The 16941-nt window shown below is 40.2% G+C and overlaps 1 protein-coding gene across 1 annotated transcript in view; it reads left to right on the forward strand.

The window, feature by feature from the left end:
- Positions 1-13012, forward strand: part of crim1 (cysteine rich transmembrane BMP regulator 1 (chordin-like)) — a 72127-nt gene extending 59115 nt beyond the window's left edge. The window contains exons 11-15 of the mRNA XM_061968719.2: positions 2788-3003; positions 4539-4760; positions 5400-5522; positions 10355-10533; positions 11600-13012. Of these exons, the coding sequence (XP_061824703.2) occupies positions 2788-3003; positions 4539-4760; positions 5400-5522; positions 10355-10533; positions 11600-11782 (923 nt within the window). The 3' untranslated portion in view covers positions 11783-13012. The remainder of the gene's footprint in view (positions 1-2787; positions 3004-4538; positions 4761-5399; positions 5523-10354; positions 10534-11599) is intronic.
- The last annotated feature ends 3929 nt before the right edge of the window (positions 13013-16941 follow it).

Below are 16941 nucleotides of genomic sequence, written 5' to 3' on the forward strand. Positions count from 1 at the left end.
TTAATCTCAAAGAACTTTTGCACAATATTCTAATTTATTAAGATAAGATCAGCTCGCTTACCTTTGAGCCGTTCAAAAGACCCGACTCGTTCACGAACGTCACACTGGTTGTTACAGTACTCTGTATACAGCTTGTATAAAAAGTACCATACACATTTTCCGTCCTCTATTATTGTCTAAAAGTAGTCTCTTTTTCCTTTTGTAATCAATCATTTCCATTTATAGAGTGACTCACATGTTCAACTCTAACCCTCCGCTGCATTTTCGTATTTTTATGTGTCATGAGGAATGCACGGTTTCAAAGTGACGTGACGTTCCCACATCCCAGCAATAGCTTTTTCTACAACAATTACGTGATGGGTTTCAATTCCAGACATCTTGGAGACCATTTGCACAAGTCAGATCTGTTCGCCTTTTGAAGTGTATAGGCCACATTATTAGGTACACTTGGCTCATCTCTACCCAGGTCAAAGAGCTCTATCAAGAACATACTATTTTGCGATAATTGGTGGTTGATGCAGTGTACAAACGCACCACATGGGTTACATTATGAAGATGCCTATAAATTTACAAAATTGGGCACAGTAGGAGAGAGAAATAACATGATGGGGGACAAAAATGGAGAACAAAATACATGAAAAGCCAAAAACAAAAATATTTCTATGGTAGCTTTTTTTCAAGACAGACGCTTGTCAGTGCCTGCAGAAGAGGTTTGGGGGCTCACAACTGTACCCACTGCTCGTTGAGAAGAGCATCACATGCTTTCATGTCAGCGTCTCCAGAAGTCTCTTTACTAGATTCGTTAGTAGTCGCCTCTTTTGAGTATCTACAGGTTCCTGAATACTCTCTAAAAAAGGTCGCTAAGTTGGCAACACTAATTCCTTAGGGTTTGTTCACACTGCAGAGCAATTCCAATTGTTTTGCGACCTGTACCAGATTTTTTCATGTCATTGTAAACCGTGCAATTCTGAATTTTTCAAAGCCGACCCCAGGCCTCTTACAAATCAGATATGTATCTGAAGCGACTGCAGTCTGAATGCTCGAGTCCAATACGTCATCAAAAAGCGATAAACGTCATAATTCTTAGCCTAAATAGAGGACTGCAAAATAAATAGTTGACAAATGAGCAGAAAAGAAACAAAAATATTATCTAGGAACTTACGTCAATGTTCCACCACTGCTGTCTCTTCAGAGCAGACGTCAAAATGCCCCACAAGCTGTGAACCAAAATATTTGCCCTCTTCCTTTTTAATCTTCTATGTGTGGAGTGCCATCTCCGGGTTGGGGAGGAGATCTTGCCCCAAATGGAGGAGTTCAAGTACCTAGGAGTCTTGTTCACGAGTGAGGGAAGAGTGGATCGTGAGATCGATAGGCGGATCGGTGCGGCGTCTTCAGTAATGCGGACGCTGTATCGATCCGTTGTGGTGAAGAAGGAGCTGAGCCGGAAGGCAAAGCTCTCAATTTACCGGTCGATCTACGTTCCCATCCTCACCTATGGTCATGAGCTTTGGGTCATGACCGAAAGGACAAGATCACGGGTACAAGCGGCCGAAAATGAGCTTCCTCCGCCGGGTGGCGTGGCTCTTTAGAGATAGGGTGAGAAGCACTGTCATCCGGGAGGAGCTCAAACTAAAGCCGCTGCTCCTTCACATCAAGAGGAGCCAGATGAGGTGGTTTGGACATCTGGTCAGGATGCCACCCGAACGCCTCCCTAGGGAGGTGTTTCGGGCACGTCCGACTGGTAGGAGGCCACGGGGAAGACCCAGGACACGTTGGGAAGACTATGTCTCCCGGCTGGCCTGGGAACGCCTCGGGATCCCCCGGGAGGAGCTGGACGAAGTGGCTGGGGAGAGAGAAGTCTGGGCTTCCCTGCTTAGGCTGCTGCCCCCGCGACCGAACTTCAAATAAGCAGAAGAAGATGGATGGATGGATGGATGTGCAATAATTCCGTTCAGAAAATGTGGATTTTGGTTTACCAAAATGCGTGAAATTGCCCCAATAGCCTGGATTTATACTGACTCGAATTGGAACCATATTTACTTCCGTAAACACTGCAGCAGGTGTGACGTCATGTCTGCATGCGGGTCAGTTTGCGTTCACAATACATCGTATTTTTTTGTAATGTGAACGACTATCGTATTTTTCGGAGTATAAGTCGCACCGGAGTATAAGTCGCACCTGCTGAAAATGCATAATAAAGAAGGAAAAAAACAAAAATAAATCGCACTGGAGCCCGGCCAAACTATGAAAAAAACTGCGACTTATAGTCCGAAAAATACGGTACATAAAAAGATCGGAAAAATCTGATTTGGACATCCTACCCTGCAGTGTAAACGTAGCCTTATTCTACTTGAAGACGAGGTGCGCTAAGAAACATGCATACTACCACCCACTGTACAGAGGTGTAATGACAACGTACATTCACTGCCAGTCCCATTATAATGTGTTTATGAGCAATGGAGTATCAGTAACACTTTCTCCATTATCTTAACGTCTATTTTGAGAAGCTCAAAGAGGGATGGATTGATAAGTTATTTATGGTGGTTGAAAAATATAGGTGACCCGTTTTGCAGTGAGAAGAGCCAACTTGCTAACTCTTTGTAGATGTCAGCCACTCTCAGCAGGGCAGAAAAGACCATTTGAGAAGTGAAGCACAACCTGAACACCCCCACTGGAACTTCCCAATTGCTTTGGGCTACTGTTTTATGGCTGTCTTTGTGTATGCATGCTTTTGAACACGCCTGAATCTGGATTTGACACCATTTCTCTCCCCTTGTAAAACTGTAGACGAGTCAGGTAGCGGTCTGCCCGAGGGGATGGACATGGTGGTGTGCAGAGCCCCTGGAGGGGAGTTCTATGTGGAGGGCGAGACCTGGGACCTGGATGAGTGTACCCGCTGCACCTGCAGACAGGGACGCGTCCTGTGCGACACTGAAGTGTGCCCCCCAGCTCTGTGCCAGACACCCACCAAGAACAAGGACACCTGTTGTCATGCATGTCCCGGTATGTTGCTAAACAGTAAAGAGGTTGTTAACCATGCGTTTTGGATGTGAATGTGGTTTGTGGAGGGATTTGCAAGTTTTATGACAGGCGCACGTCCTTGTAAAGAATCCAGTCAAGACTGGTTGGGTTTACTGAACAATTCCTCAGGCTCGCAGCAGCCCTTCTTTCACCCTAGACTTATCTTGCTGCATCTCTACCATTCCTGTATGTGTCTCACATCCAAACTGACACCAAGGTCTTTCTTTATAGCTCAAGTCTCATTCACGTTGGGACAATATAAGGCAATAACTCCCAAACACCAAGCCCACAAATCAGCAACGCATGACTGCGTCTGTGAGCTGCTCCTTGAGAATGCCGCTCGTGTCTTATCGCTGCATCTGCCGCCACAAAAGCAGATTGTCAGAGGCCTGCCTTTGATATATGTATGGGTCTGGTCACGAGGAATGTGGGAATAATACACATCCACTGACGGATGGCCACTGTGATGGATGTGTACAGTAGCCAAGACTTGGCTCATGGATAAGGCATGCCTGGAAATAACATCTGCCTGGTGGAAGTCTGTTTTGGAAGCATCTTTGTTGGTGTCTCTTGTCTTCCCATTTTGTGGAAAGTGTTTGAAAAGACCCTTATTAGGAATAGTTGCATGTTATTATTGTGAAAGCACTTAAGAGCCCTGCTTTTTGAACACCTTTGTGGAAACCTAGAAACCTAAATCTTATCCATTTGCTCGTAGTACCTCAACTTTCAGGCCTAATTGTTTCTGTGACTGAGCTCTCAACTCAAAACAATTGAATCTTAAATCAACAACTCCCATTGAAAACAATTTAATTGGTCCTTGAACCGTCTTTCCAAAACAGCACAATTTTAACAAGAAACATGCCTTTAAGAAAAGAAAAGCAAGCTTTCAGATACATATTGGATAAAAACAATATCGTAGAATATACTACAAACGAAAGTAGTTTTATAAAATAATGGAATAATATACTGCATATACCTTGGAGAGTGGGCTTCCAGTTGTTTCTTCGTCAAACACACCTTTTTCCATATCTGAATAAATAAATGTCTACCGTTTAGATATTATTTTAAAATCCTTGAATCTTTTGAATATGATGCCACAAGCTTGGCACACCTGTCTTTGGGCAGTTTCACCCATTACTTTTTGCAGTACCTCTCAAGCTGCATCAGATTAGATTGGAAGCGTTGGTTTCTCGCATTCATCTTAGTCTAGTCAGGGAGGTGAACAAGTACCCGATGGTTACTCTGTCAGAGCATTCCTCTGTGGAGAGAGGAGAACCTTCCAGAAGGACAACCATCTTTGCAACAATCCACCAATGAAACCTCTTTGATAGATAGGCCATTGTAAGAAGGTTGCCTCTCTCCAAAATCTTCCCAAAGCAGCAGAGTTTGTTATAGCTGCAACAACACCATACTTTTTAAAATGTTCACTTCCTTTTGTCATAATCGCCAAAGTTTTTGATTAGAATTAGTAGCACGAGGACCTTTTTTATATTACCCGTGTTTCTATGCGCCCACAGATGAGACGCAGAGTCCGCTGCTGCCAGTGAACACCAGCCAACAGGAGTACTGCATCACCAGCGATGGAGACGTGCTGCTGGCGGGAGACTCCTGGAAGACCAACGCTTGCACCAGCTGCACCTGCAACAACGGCACCATTCAGTGTTTCTCCCAGCGTTGCCCGCCTGCCAACTGCAGGGTGCCCGTCTTACGCAAGGGCCAGTGTTGCCCGCACTGTCTCGGTGAGCGTTGCTTCACACCTCCGAAAAGACAACTTTTAATTGTTTCTTTTGGAGCCCGGGTGTTTTTGTTGCATTAAAATCAGAGTTAAGATATACTAAAATGTAGTTTATACAAGACTTCCACACATAATAAGGAGCTACTACTGGAACAGGGCATGGATTGTTGTTGAGTATATGGTACCTGCCAAAAAGAGGGAGTTGTTTCAAAGTGTGTCAGTTGGTTTAAGCCAGCCGCTCTGGCGCTGCATAGGCAAACACGATGATTGGCGGCAACATTCCATGTGACACACACACACACACAGTCCACTCAGAGCAAAAACATTCCTTGAGCATCCGCACATTCACACGTGTTTCCTGTCCCCATCTGAATCGAACCGCAACGTTCGCTCTGTGGCGGCACAGGAAGCTCCACGTCAGCTTTTCCTACAGAGGAAAACCTCAGCATAGGATCCCATTGTTTGCTCTGATATGCAGCCGATTGAGCTTTGTTTTTATTATTTGGCTTCCACACAAGGCCTTTAAAACACACACACAATGAGAACAGTTATTCACTGAAACACCGGAGAGTTTTTATACAACTTGTACTGGAAGTCTGCATAAGGTGGGTTGAATATAAAGTTGTATTTCCTGTCTGGGCAGAAATGACGACATCTGCGACAATCTTGCTGTTGACCGTCACCCCGAAAGCGACGGTCACGACAAGCGTGCAGCGAGCTGATAGGAACGATGCCGTCACAGAACCGACTGTTGTTGCTGACACAGGTACCGGTAATCAACACCCAGCTATCCCACTTAACTCTTAAAACACACCACTTACCCTGAACTAAATATCTTCGCCAGAAGTTTCTTATGCCGTCACAGGTATCGTATCATGGTCAAACATCACGAGCAATAAAGTAGTCTATGTGCTCGGGTATCATTCTGCAGAATTGAGTCTTCAACTTTCCCGTTTTTGCCAGGAAATCACGTTTTCTGTTCTTTTTTTCCCGTATTTTGCTCTTCATTGAATATCATCCACTTTTCTTAGCACTGTCCATCATACTCACTTTCTTCCTTCCTTCTAATAGTTCATGTAACATCTCTGGCTATAATCTAATGCTAGCGAGTGAGACCAGATGTTTTGGGTGGATCTTACAGGGTTCACTGTGACATTTGCTACGCCAACTACGACGGGGAGGCTTGTAACTCAAATTGTGGCTTGCAATTTAAAGCATAACAATTAGCCGAGAGACAGCTTGTATCTCTAAACACTCTGAAAGGGGTCATTATGATTTTTTTTCCACATTCAAAAACACTTCCCTGTGTTGTACAAACAGGGATGTGAGCATCCTTTGAGAGAAACAGAGGAACATTTTTGAAAATCAAGACTACGTTTCCTGCATTTCTACACTTAATTTCACTTTTAGATTTATTCTCATCTACCAACCTTTTGGCTGTTTTTTTGACATATCCCATGTAATGCACCACGGAATTTAAACATTTTTTTTTTATAGATCATTTACTAACATTATCATTGAAAATGTAATGTAAAATTACTTTTTTAAACATTTGTTTATTGAATTTTTGACTTATACAATTAAACACGTCAAATGTTATTTTTCACCCAAACAAATAACCCACAAACATTATATATAATATAAAATTGAAAAACAAAATGCATAAAATATCAAATACGTACAGGCAAATATTGACATGAAGCCAGACATCTGCACTCCTGAATGTTCCCAACACAATATAGCAAGACACAAAAGCAGACAAAAGGCTCATCAATTATCTACCTTTCAATCAGGGTAAAATTTGAGCTCAGTTTCTTTTACATATTTTAGGAAACCACCCCATGCTTCCCAAACACAGAAGAACGGTTCAATGTCAGCCTAATTTTCTCCAATTTAAGGTAATAGAGAATACCTCTATATAGGGTGTGGCAAGGAGGCGCTGTTGCCTTCCAATTTAACACAATGAGTCTTCTCGGAGGATTCAGTTCAATTCTTTCGCCAATGACCACAGACAAAGTGTTAAAAGAAATTGTCCAATAACTGCACAGCCAAAACATTTGTATTAAAATAAAAATTGGGTCACAAATATGTGTAAGTGATCCTTTTAAAGTTGGAAGCGATGTCAGAAACACACCTTAAACTGTGTTAGTCGGTAAGTTTGGAAACCTGGGAAAATATTACTAACAAAACTGCGGTTCAGTACATGTCTAAAATAGTGTTGATTAGAGAGTTCAAATTGATCTCAAAGTTGCTGGAAAGAGGCAAAAGTGTTAACATATAAATCTTTAATGTTGTTGATCCCCAGACTTGACCATCTTAAAAGGCACTATTGACAGTGACAGAAGGAAAGCATGATTAGCAGTGATGGGTGCGAGACTAGAAATAGTCTGTAAACCAAAATAGCGCCTAAACTGAACCCAAATTCTGAATGAAATTTTTACGATTGGATTTTTCGTACAAGTAGAAGTAATAGAGGGGGATGGAAGAGTGAACCAGAGCCCAAATGTATTGTGAAATTTGATAACATGCATGCAAAGAAAGAAGTCAGAAAAAAAATTGTATTTGGCAACTCTATCCTGTAACCGCGCCCCCTCAGGTAATATACTTCCGTTGTTGTGCTCTTTGTTTACAATACATCACATCAAAAAATATACCTTCTCGCTGGCTACTAATAAATACTCGAACTACAACTGGTTTGGAGCTTACAGTGTTCGGATTGGTATCATCCAAATATGATTAGCAGCAAAGTAGAAAGCTGTCAACGTTTTGGCTTGGAGAATGAACACATGCGACAAGTAAGCTAGCTAGCTGGTTAGATAACTAGCGAGCTTATTTTGGTGCTTCTGATCATCTCCCCCATCCTGCAACTCAGGGCCAGCGAGTACTTGCGACTGAAGCGAGCGTTCAACAAATTTTGCATAAATTGTATTTTATTGATATTTTATTGAAAAAATACGCAAATGATACCGTATTTCCTTTAATTGCCGCCGGGACGGTAATTAATTTAAAACCTCTTCTCACTCCGGCGCTTACCAAAGGCATGCGGTAAATTTAGGCCTGCGCTTTGAGTGTGATGTAAGGATACCATCATGAAAAGCACATTAATAAAAAAAACTTTATTATGGGCTTACCTTTACTTATAAATGAAGTCCATGCGCCGCTCCTTCTGACCAAAAGCATCGATAACTTGTTTATAGAAGTCTTCCTTATCTTTCTTCAGTTTTAAAAGTCTCTCTGTCTCGATGGAGATATTCCTTTAATTATTACCTCCTGCTTCGATTGAAAGTCCAGTTTAGAAAAACGTTTTATTTTAGATATGTAATCCTCCATGTTAAAAGTGCAAGCGAGAGGAAAAAATAAACGATCGCTGCTAACTGTTGCTGCTTGTTGTCACTTCTTCTGCAGCCGAGTAGTCTCAAGAAGGATCACTAGCGCCCTCTACCACCAGGAGGCGGGAGTCATTTAATGACTCATATTTGACACACGCAGCTACGGTATATTAATAAAACATAGCTGCTTACTGTTAGCGTATTCAATAGCTTGGACCTTAAATCCTACTGAATAGCTCTTAATCTTCTTCCCTTAATGCGATTTTAAATTATTGAAATCAGCCTCCTCCATTTTGAAAATGATGACAGGTGAAGTGTCACTCGTGACGTGACGAGTTTGACCCGGCAGAAATTCTAGACATGCGCTAATAAAAATAATTTGCGAAACGAGTTTGACCCGGCGGTAATGCTAAGCATGCGCTAATAATTTTGCGAAACGAGTTTGACCCGGCTGTAATTCTAGGCATGCACATACTATATACCCGGCGGCAATTCAAGGAAATACGGTATTTCTACAAGAAAATTGTTTAACATGATGGTCCTTTGGTCAAAATCTTGCATAGAATGTGTTTTACAGACCGTTTTCAAGCTGCTTTCTGGATGCACTGTTGTGGGGGATCTTATTTACGTGATATAAGTTAGAATTAGGGTTGTCCTGATACCAATCATTTGGTACCGGTACCAAAATGTATAAAGATACTTTTCCAAATAAAGGGAACTACAAAAAATGGCTTTAACAGAAAATCTTACAATACAATAAACATATGTTTCCAATTGCACTCAAATAGCAATTTTACAAGGTTAAAACATAGATTAAAGGGCATTAACCACATTAGGATTTTCTTGTTGCACTCAAAGAACAATGTACAATTTGCAATATTACATATAGTCTGCCATAATCAAGGATTAGATTAGAATAGAATAAAAAGCTTTGACATATTAAATTATTCATGATTTATGGTTGCCACTCCTGGTCTGTGCATTAAGAAAAATAAAATTATTAGTAAGTATTAAAACACAACTATGGATACATGTACACAGATAAGCCATGTAGCAGGTAAAACACACATTGTTAAAAATAAAACACACATTGTTGGAATTTGTTTCAAAATTCAGTAATTTCACTTGCATTAGTTGACGTTGGATGGGCAGTTTTGACTCTGCTAATATTTGGCATCAATCCAAGCAGCTGTGTGCGCGTCTTCGTATCTACATGTGCACAGCAGGGGAGTTAGTTTAATTATGAGAGTAGCGTGTGTGTTTGCGAGAATGGCAATGTGTTGGGTTAGTGACGTCAGTGAGTGAGTGGGCGAGTAAAGAGAGAGAGGTAGCGCGTGCACTGCGCAGTAGAAGGATGAACGGGTCCAGTTGTGTCCTGCAAAACTAATAATGAAGCAACCAGATTTTCATGAATCGGCGGCCAGGTCATTCTGACCTGAAAGCGTAGCTTAGCAGACCCATTGGTGTGTAAAGTGAAGGGTGTTAAATCGACGAAAACATCAACCCTGGAGGGAACGTCTGCCCTGTGCTCCTCTACTACGATCTGCACCGGAGCAGAACAGCAGTGTAACAACATTACCTGTCACTTTTTATAACTCATTGGGCAGATTTGAATATTCATTATTTAAATGTGTACCTAAGTTTCAAGCAACGGGGGTTTTAGGAACTATTTACCCTTTTTTAAGTCATTGACTAAAAAAGGGTAAATAGTTCTAAAAACTAGGGACATTTCTACAAATGAAATTTTAAATCTTGGCAAGTGGCAAATCATTTGCAGTGTACAACTACCAAGTAAGCCACCATGGGACCAAAGCTGTCATGATCTATTCGGGCTGGGCCCCCACTTTGCAAAGATAAAAGCGATGTGCAGGAAAAAGTGGCTTAAATCATACTCTGAGATCGAATCCGCAGGCAAATCATAAAGTACAAAAACAAAGACGAGGATGGGGAATAAAGACCCAAGGAGATGAAACTAACGTACTGTGCAGGTTACACTAGTATGTTGAAGTAATGAACCAGGACAACCCCCTGATTGGTGATTACAAACAGCTGCACACCACAGCTTCTTCCTCAGACAGGAGTAAACAGGAAACGGATGAGATGTAACAAAATAAGAGCACATAAAAGGAAAAGTAGTTTTAAAAAAGGGATTTGTCACAGGAACCTTCTTAATAGCCAATACAAGATCAATTTTTGCCTTGATGGTAATAGGAGCCTACACAACTGTTCCATGTTGTAATTAGATTTGTCATGCTGTATGTTTCCACAGATGAGACGATGTTGGGTGACAGTTACCCTAACCAATCAGAGATGGCTCTCATCTACCAATCAGCTGCATGGATCCTGGCAGGTCTCCTCCTGGCCATCATCGTCTTCCTCATTGTGGCTTTGCTCATCAACAAGAAAAAGAAGTGGGTGCAGATGTCCTGCTACAGTGCACCAAAGAAGGTGGGGATAGCACACAGCACTGTATCTTTTGAAAAAGTTACACCGTTTAATATCAGAAAATGTCTGTTTTTCAGACACAGTCGAAAATAAACTTCATAAACGGTGCATAGACTCACCGGTCACAACATTAGGTACACCTTGTGTCATTGCATGTCACATACCAGTGTTCTTATGCTCATGCCACAGTTAGATGAAAATACTCAAATCTGCTTCCGCGTCTGTCCCTGACACTCATGTTTTGGGCAGGCTGCTCTGGAAACTAATCTGTTGTGACGTAGTCCCTTTGATTACCGTAATAACTTGTATATCACTCAAAAGCATAGACTCCTACCATTGGAATATTTTCTATAGTTCAAGATGTACGCTAATTTGAAAATGTCACTGCACATTAATAGTTTCAATATTAAATGTTTAAAAAAATAAATAAATTTGGAAACGTTTGTGGGCTGGATTGAAAAGCTTAGCGGCCGTATTTTGCTCAGGTCTGGTTTAGACAAGTTTTTCCATGAGCGATTTAAAAAAAAAATAAAAATAAAAAAAATTCTCATCGATAACAGCGACCATTCCAAGTTCAACCTTATGAGCAGTTGATATTTTTTGGAATGTTCAATGGCAGTCCTTTGCCATTTGAGAATAACATCACTGGGACTGAACAACATCAAAAGCAAACTGCACAAGCCCAATAAATAAATTATATTTTAAAAATTGTAAATGTTTAACAATAATAGACATCATTTATTTGCTCAAAACTTGGTAATAGTTTTATCTAAATTGTTATCTGGGTTTATTAAATTTGCCAGCGAGCACATAAGTCTGTCTCCTCACCCATCTTTGCATGTATGCATTGACCTGATCACTGACTCTTCAACAACCTGCTCCGCATTTCAGGTAACCATCCATGTTTAAGGTAAAAGATGTTTGTTATAACCACATGACTTAACTCATTCTTTTTCACATCCATAGATTTGAGTATCCAACATTACAACAACAAGTCATCAAAGGGCTTCTTTAAAAAATGCTAGTGAGTGTGCGTAACTCATTTTCACATTTTCCTTTTACCTTTAAGACTGTTATTCTCAAGCACGTCAACAAGAACTCTGTGGTCTACATGGAGCCCTCCAAGGAGAACAAGTTTCAGAACGTGAAGAACGACTGCGGGATCCATTTCTCCCCTGAGATGAGTTCTCCCTGCACAGACAAGATGATCATCCCCAGAGCCAAGCTGGCCAACAACTGGACGGCGCGCTAACACCCGCCGTCAGCACAATCTCCCGCTGTATCCATGGTGATTTGTGCATGGACGCACACACTCCACGGAAGCAGCTCCCGACCTGCGCTTCTCTCTGTGACTGGAAGAAGCAGAGTGAAGCCACACTTGAAGTGTTTGGACCATAGCCAGCATGGACAATGAGATGCTGAGGACATCTTGTCTCTCTGCTTTGCCCTGATCACTGAGGCTCCTCAGTCAGACTTCAAACTTTGTGACCTTATCGCTTGTTTTTGCCTCCTTTTGGACAAGAAAGGGAGAGGAAAAGCTTTAGGATGGGGGGGCTCCAGCTTAAAGAAGTTTACAGGATGGATGTTGTCTGGATCTCTCACAGGTCGGCCAAAGGAACTGAATCCTCCAAACTGGAACGATCCATCCGGCTTGACACACCCTATGTTAGTACTTTGTGTATATAGCAGCAGTATTTGTATCCATGTTCTTCTAGGCCAACTCTGTATTTCTTGGATGTATCTTCTTGGGGGCCAAATTTTTGCTTGGTTGAAACATTCCCACCTTCACACACACACACAAACCTCACAAGAAGCCACAGGAATTCCCGCTGGGGTCTTTGGTCATACACAAATTAGGGGTTGTAAATAATGACACAAAATGGTGTCCATTCAGGAAGAATGTAAAAGATATTGAAATGTTTAAGGAAATTCAGAGCTCCACATAATCCATAAAGGGTTAATCGAGGTAAATTAACTTTGGTCTGTTGTAGACGTTTCACCTTTTTATCCTTTGGATGTAAAATAGTTTCACCTATTTAAGTCCGGAGTGTGTGTTTCATAGATTGCCGTTTGCCTGTCTGATGGCAGAACTCTTTCTGTGGAACGAGACAATCATTAGGGGAGAGATGCCAGGACATTTTTGTAAACGATAGGTGATGACGTTAGCCTCGTCCAGTTAAACAATAAACATTTTGTCGTAATAAAATTTTTTATCTAATCACTGTAGTATCGACCATTTACTGATACTATATATAATTACTGTTGATTTTGAACCAATCTTCCCACCTTTTGTTTACATTCACAAGCTCTAGCATGGCCATTTAAAACTATTTTCTTTAGCACAAACGTCTATAAACTTGCCTTATATCCTCTTACGGTGTGCAGTGTAGCATGTTTAGTTATTTAACATCCTCCAGTGGCAACTTAGTTTATTTGCTGCCATGGAGGTGAGGATTACCATATTTTTCGGAGTATAAGTCGCACCTGCCGAAAGTGCATAATAAAAGAGGAAAAAAACATATATAAGTCGCACTGGAGCCTGACCAAACTATGAAAAAAAAACTGCGACTTATAGTCCGAAAAATACGGTAGTTGGCAGCTAGCGAGGACGCTATGATGCGCTGAGTACACCTTTGTTCACTTGTCACTGTCAAATATGCAGAATACAGCTGAAATGTCATCAAAATGCATGATAACAATATTACAATCCCTATTGTCGACCAAATGTATTTCATTTCTATTGTCTATATTGCATAGCCCTAACCTACAGTGTGTTAAAGCAGAAAGGCTCTCGAAACAGAAGGTTTGTGCCTCAACAATGTCCTGACATCCCTCCCCCAAAGATTATCTCATTCCACTGGAAAAGTCCCCCCTAAATAGGCTCTTACAGGTCGTTTATACAGGGCGGTCCTTCAGTAACAACCCTATTGTGATCAGACTCATGGCCGTAACTACCATTTACGTAAAGAAGCACATGTCCAATTACTGAATAAGGCGCTTCAAATTTTGATCATCATATTCTGTCATCTGTCACTGATGAGAGAATATGGAAACAGATTTGGCCCTTCTACTTCTGCTTGCTCTCGTGGCGTGCATCATTAGTGTTGCAAATCTGAAGGTCTTGGGTTCAAATCCCTGTCGTAGTGAAACTAAATAAGTTTTTTTAAACCGATGTTTTAATGTTAAATTCTTTAATACGCTAAACTTTAGCATATTAATAAAAAAGTGGACGGTTACAAAATGATGCTGATTGTCAAAGATGTTTTATAATATAACAGCTGATAGTTCTACCTAAATGAAATGCATTGTGTTGCTCAAGGTAATATTATTTATATGTTGTGATACACATTATTTCAGCCTCTCAAGGCTCCTCCCGGTCTGGACCACCAATTTTACACCTCGGTTTTTGTCAAATCCTAGTTACGGCCCAGTCCACACCAACAGCAATTGGAACTGAAGCACCTTTTAGGATAAATGGTGAAACATTTTCCACAAACAAAAATAATCCAGTTGCTTTAAGTTAAATGTTGCAGCTTTAAAGCCTGTTACCGCTCTACTACTCCATTAGGAAATGACAAAAGCAGTCCAAGATTTACTATTTTTCTGTCACTTACCGTTCCCTTTTTTTAACCGTCAGTCACAGGAAATCACAAACTGAAGTTCGTTAAAGCAACAAATTGTTAAAAATACAACAAAAAGAGCTTAGGTGGTGCCGGTGAATAATATTAACAATAAAAGTCTAGAATTTCTTGTGATGGTAGTTCTGGATTCTGGAGTGTACTTTTTCCACCCAGAGATGCATGTAGAAGTATTGAAGGATTGATATTCTTCACTGAGCTCAAACCAATCCAATGTATGCTAAGTTATTTGAAGTAGCATTGTAGTATAGTTACTAATGTAATATAACATTGACATGTTATTAGATGTTTACAATGTGCCAATAAAACAAGCTGGGTGCTGAAAAAAAAAAAAAGACCCTCGGGTCTCACTTTGGATACCCAGGCCTCGCTGAAAGTATTGATGGACCAGCCTGGACAGCTCAAAGGTCAAAGGTCAACACATACTTTGTGTTAACGCAGTGGCACAAAAATAACTTTGACAGTGTCACTTGTTTATTGCCACTAATTGGTTCCAGACATGTCCGCTATAAATACATTTCTGCAAAGTAGGAATCATTCATTATAAGCAGAATATTTCCATACAACATAAAACACGTCACGACCTTCTAAATGTGTTGTTCGACATGAAAGTCCTCTAAACAAGAAATAACACTCTTTAGTCACCTTTACACTCTTTTAATCCAATTTATTAACGCTGCCTGAGGTTGAGCCAATCAGTGGCAACGATATTGAACGGTTTGGTTTGGTCTCCTCTAGTGGCCAATATTACTGAAGTATTGATATTCTTATGCTTGAAAATGTTCAATTTAGACCAGTGGTTCTTAACCTTGTTGGAGGTACCGAACCCCACCAGTTTCATATGCGCATTCACCCAACCCTTCTTTAGTGAAAAATACAATGTTTTTTATTTTTCAAATTCAAGACAAAGTTATATGTTTTTGGTAACACTTTAGTATGGGGAACATATTCTAAGTAACAAAGACTTAATTTAGAGTTATTTGGTTAGGGTTATAATAAGGCCATGCCGAATAAGGCATTAATAAGTACTTAATGACTAGTTAAGAGCCAATATGTTACTAATTTGCATGTTAATAAGCAACTAATTGATGGTGAATATGTTCCCCATACTAAAGTGTTACCATGTTTTTTTTACTGGTGCACAAAATGAACCGTGCATGAACATCACCTTGTTCAAACAACAAAACCAACACAGTGCATAAACTCACAACAATCTACACACCTGCAAATCAGTCAGCTGTTGCCGTATCCGTAATACGCCGATAGGGAGAAGTTTTTATTTACACAATGTTTCGGGTGTGTTTTGATCTCCACCGAACCCCTAGGGTTCGATTGCACCCAGGTTAAGAACCACTGATTTAGGACGACAAAAATGTAGAATAAGCCCCCCAAAATATAAATACAAAAATATTGATGTGGTGAAGCCTCAATATTCAAAGTGCAATGTGGCGTGTATTTAAAAAGTGTTTGGGGAGCAGAATAAAAATATTATTAAATGATTTACTAATTCAGTACAAAATATTAGAATCCCACTGAAGAGAACATTTGAATACAATACTTTGATTTATTCACTAGTATGAAGAAAATAACTATTACGAACAAAAAAAAAATAAAGCAAAAACAACTTTTTACAAGACAAAACTTGACTTTGTTAAATTAAAAAAAAAAAAAGTTCATACAATTACAACTTTATTCCGACTTATTTTTGTTAGTAATATTCAGATGTTACTCATCAAATGACGAACTCATACTCATTACTGGAGTAGTTTTCATTGTGGCCGAAACCTAATGCAGAACACATTACGACATCGGAGCTTGTTACATGTAGCACTTTCCGGCTTAGTTGTTTTTTCTGTTCCTAACTCCACTGCAGGATTCTTGGAGGGATTAACATGATAATCAGATATTTGCACACAGTAACCACATACTGAACTGTCAAAGCTGGAGGCCTCGCACCAATCTGATTAAAGTAGAATTTCATTTTTTCAAACAATCCAATGTTGATAAAGGGGATTGTCATGCCAAATTTAGTAGGAAATATATCTTGACTTTTTACTTAGTGACTGAGTAGGTTTGTTTGACCATGATGATTATTATGTGCTTTAAAATGAAGTGTGAAAGATCCCCAGTTCTGTTATTTTTAATGTAAAAAAAATTGTTTAAATTAGAGCAGAAGAGTACCCTATTTATTTTTTCACATAGCTTTATTTATTAATACTGTAGTTTGACTTGTTTTTTTCTTGGAGTTATGACCTTTGGTAGCCAAAGCTGCTGTACATTTTAGACCATTTACATCCATTTGCTATACCATTACCGCCTTATTTATTTTGCTGTTTCAAGCCCTGTAAATAAGTGAAACTGTAACATTTACCTATTTTGAAAAATAAATGTGTAAAACAACATGCAGACATCCAGTATCTTTTGGTTTTTTGACATTATCTCACAAGAGAGTTTCGGTGAATATTATCACATTCTCAAGGGACAACACTGTTGATTTAAAACTTGGATATAGACTATATTGTCAAAAGTATTTGGCCACCTGCCTTGACTCACATATGAACTTGAAGTGAATTATATTTATATAGCGCTTTTCTCTAGTGACTCAAAGCGCGTTACATAGTGAAACCCAATATCTAAGTCACATTTAAACCAGTGTGGGTGGCACTGGGAGCAGGTGGGTAAAGTGTCTTGCCCAAGGACACAACGGCAGTAACTAGGATGGCGGAAGCGGGGATTGAACCTGCAACCCTCAAGTTGTTGGCACGGCCGCTCT

Source organism: Nerophis lumbriciformis, linkage group LG08 (assembly GCF_033978685.3).
Source record: "Nerophis lumbriciformis linkage group LG08, RoL_Nlum_v2.1, whole genome shotgun sequence".
NCBI lineage: Eukaryota > Metazoa > Chordata > Actinopteri > Syngnathiformes > Syngnathidae > Nerophis > Nerophis lumbriciformis.